Source organism: Aplidium turbinatum, chromosome 8, assembly GCF_918807975.1.
Source record: "Aplidium turbinatum chromosome 8, kaAplTurb1.1, whole genome shotgun sequence".
NCBI lineage: Eukaryota > Metazoa > Chordata > Ascidiacea > Aplousobranchia > Polyclinidae > Aplidium > Aplidium turbinatum.
Window position 1 is genome coordinate 16,014,674 of NC_137479.1, and position 3,370 is coordinate 16,018,043.

Consider the following 3,370-nt stretch of genomic DNA (forward strand, 5'->3'; position numbering starts at 1 on the left):
TTTGAGCGTATGCAACTCAGAGAGCAAGATTCTGTGTTCACTTTTTTGGCATGTTTGCAATATGTTACACTAATGAAGTGTAAATTCATTTATTGGTATCTGGCAGCAATTTGTTGTAGCAATCAATGCAAGTTTGTATTTTGTATACATGCGCTATTACAAATTTGGTTTGCTTATTTCAACTCTTTGTTACTCAACAGTTTGTCAAAAATGATGCATCACTGTTTTCTGTAGTTATTTGAAAGAAGTTGAAAGTATTCATACTCCAAATACAAAGATGTTTTTGTCTTGTATGAATTTGTGCATTTGTTATATAAATTATATTGCCAGACTTTTGCAATGGTATTCATCAGTAGAAAGTAAAATGTTTTAGTACTGTATTGTTAAAATATCGTCTGCTTCACATCTAGAAATCATTAATAATAATATATGTGTTAATAATGAAAATGTTATTGATACAGGATGCTTGGGTTATTCAAATCTTGATCTTAAATTTAGGGTGGTATCCTATATTATGATTTGTTAATTACGATGTTTACTGTGTCACACTATCTTTTAATCGGTAATGGAAGAAGGGTCTGGTTACTCAGTGATATGTGAAATCAACTGTGTTGTGCGGTGGTTTCAATCATGGAATCAACGTCAGCGTCAGGAATTTCTTAACGATCTAGTCGAAAAAGCTCTTCCAAACAAAGTAAGAACTATCAAAGCTGTGTTGCAATGTAACACTGCTAATAAATTTGTTTGGTTTCATGTATTTTAAGACACCTTGGATAATGGATATAAGTGTATATTTGAATGCTGTTTTGGACCTGCACATTTGCTGTGTTTTCAAAACCACGTTGTATGCTTTTATATACCTACTGCACTGCATGTGTTTCTGTTGATATGAGTAATACTAACTTTGTATATCGACATTTGAATATCTAGAGGAGGCTACATTATGATTTCTAACTACAAGAGTACCACAACAATAAAAAAAGAATCTCTATGCTATGGTGAAGAACACCTTTAGAAAAACAAGCCCAGTTTTTTTAAATTGAAACAAAGTAGTGGAATCTAAAATGAAACTTATTAAATCGTATGTCGCACCAAGTCTTAACATATAAATGTGAATGCTGGACCATTAGAAATAAAATGAAGAAAAAGTTTGAGTTTGCTGAGATGTGGTTTCTATGAAAAATGTTGAAGATTTTGTAGACAAAAAGAACAGTATTTTCAAAAATACAAAGAAGCTTTTAAATCAATAAAAAATCAACCAGGTTTGGTAACTACAAAAATTTATTGGTAATAAATTTTTGTAGTTACGAAACCTGGTTGATTTTTTATTGATTATTATGCGTTTGGTTGAATCCTCTCACGTGGATCCTACAATTATTGATGATTAGCAATTCCCATAACACCGAGAAGCCAGAACTGAGATTAAGAGTCTGCAGAAACCTTTTATTACTAAGCTTTTAAATGACTACAATTTAAAGATAGTAAATGCGACTTTTAGGAAACATCTACAAACGTAGGAATCTGAAGCTTGCATGTTACAAAATGAACCAAAGGTCTACAAAGATTATATAGTTGAGCAATCTGACTAAATATGCCAAGTAAAATGACAGTCTTAAAAGATCATGATGATTAATGTCTAATTGTCTATGACGGCTGCATTGACACTGTCTGCTTTGTAAAGCGCTGAGGAGCAACGCATTCTGCGATGGATACAGCGCTATATAAAAACTAACATTATTATTATTATTAGATCAGGCACAATCATCATTGTATTTAAAATTTCTGATAGTGTGTTGTTGACACAAAATTCGCTGTCCTTGATTTCAATTTCAAATTATGTTTCTCTAAAGTAAATAAGAAGTATGCACACGAAAGTTGGGATTAGATTTGAACTTGTTTTTAGGTAGATCTACTACTTGGAGCAATGGGTGAGATGAACATGGATGATCGTCCTCCAAACATATTTGAATGTCAGCTGCGTCTATTCAACGAGTGGTTTGTAAAATGGACTGTTAGTGAACGGAACTTCATGATCGAAAAACTTGAGTCATATGACCCAGTTTTTGTGGAACAATTTTATGAACTTGTTAGAAGAACCAACTCAAATTCTTGATTATGATATTCCATGAATGCAATTTCAGATTTTTTTATTACCGAATAATCTCAAAGTGCAAACTGTACTTTTGTAACAAAGTTTACACATGCAACACTTTTTTTGTGAGCTGTGGCAAGTAAACTTTTATGAAGACAGGTTTTAATTGCTTAGAACTTGAAAACAATGTTGGACAGTCGTTGCGCATTCTGTGCAGTTTGTTGATTTTTATCGGAATGGCCCGTTTCGGTGAGTCCGATTCGGTGAGTCTGATTTGTTGAGTCCGATCCCTTAACGGGGGATTTTTACAAATTTTTTTTTAAATTATCGGGTACCGTAGCCTAATTATCATTGCCGTTTTAGGGTTAGGGGTTTGGGGTTAGGGTTAGAGGTTAGGAACTCACCGAATCGGATTCATCGAATCGGACTCACCGAATAGTAGCAAACCCGATTTTTATTGCCATAGATTTTGTTTTGAACATTGTTGCGAAACTGTTTGATTATTTCATGGTCATTTTTATATGCTATCATTATAACATATTTTGTGCAGAAGACTGATTCCATCCACTAGTTGGTCTGCTGCTATTGAAACCCTTAATGAGCATACAATGCGTAACCTCTTTCACTACACTATATGCTTTCCAAACGAGTAATTGTGATGTGTGCAACTGTGCATGTAAGAAACGCTTACGTTGCATTTTATAGATCTGAAATACGTATTTGGTGATTATGTTTCAAACCAAATCAACAATTTTGCACTTTTGAACAACAAAGTTCATATATATATAGGCTATACTTTGAGATTTAGTTGCATTTAAATGATTATCTTGCAATGTAAGTAAGTCAGTCCTATGTGAAATTACAAACCATTTTCTTTATGGTAGGGGAAGGCGGAATGGCCCGTTTCGGCGAGTCCGATTCGGCGAGTCCGATTCGACTAATCCGATTCGGCGAGTTCCCTATTCGGCGAGAGCCTTTTTCGGCGAGTGCCCTATTCGGCGAGTTTTTGAAATTTTTAAAATGAAATTATCGGGTACCGTAGCCTAATTACAATTGCCGTTTTTACATCGTTTTAACATCGCTAAACGTTTAAATCGTGCAGAAAGGAATAAAAATAAAATGTTTGAACTATTAAATTAAAATTCGTCATGTCAGTTCAGTTATTTTTATTTTTGACCATCATATCAAAAACAATACACGTCAACATAGCAAAGGTCGAGAAAAAGGTAGAAGCGACAAAACGCGAAGTTAAAACGTGCTTGTGACCGAAGTAAGTTA

The 3,370-nt window shown here is 33.9% G+C and overlaps 1 protein-coding gene across 1 annotated transcript; it reads left to right on the forward strand.

The window, feature by feature from the left end:
• Positions 1 to 465: 465 nt before the first annotated feature.
• Positions 466 to 2,486, forward strand: LOC145775981 (uncharacterized protein C14orf119 homolog). Its single transcript, XM_082587393.1, has 2 exons — positions 466 to 694; positions 1,904 to 2,486. The coding sequence occupies exons 1-2, from the start codon at positions 566 to 568 to the stop codon at positions 2,111 to 2,113; spliced, it is 339 nt and encodes a 112-aa protein (XP_082443519.1). The 5' UTR covers positions 466 to 565; the 3' UTR covers positions 2,114 to 2,486.
• Positions 2,487 to 3,370: the final 884 nt, after the last annotated feature.

What these genes read in the sequence shown, in the direction of transcription:
- LOC145775981 (XM_082587393.1), top strand. Translation starts at nt 566, where the DNA reads ATGGAAGAAGGGTCTGGTTACTCAGTGATATGTGAAATCAACTGTGTT. An exon ending in AAAAAGCTCTTCCAAACAAA is followed by an intron (nt 695 to 1,903) that starts GTAAGAACTATC and finishes ACTTGTTTTTAG; the next exon opens with GTAGATCTACTACTTGGAGC.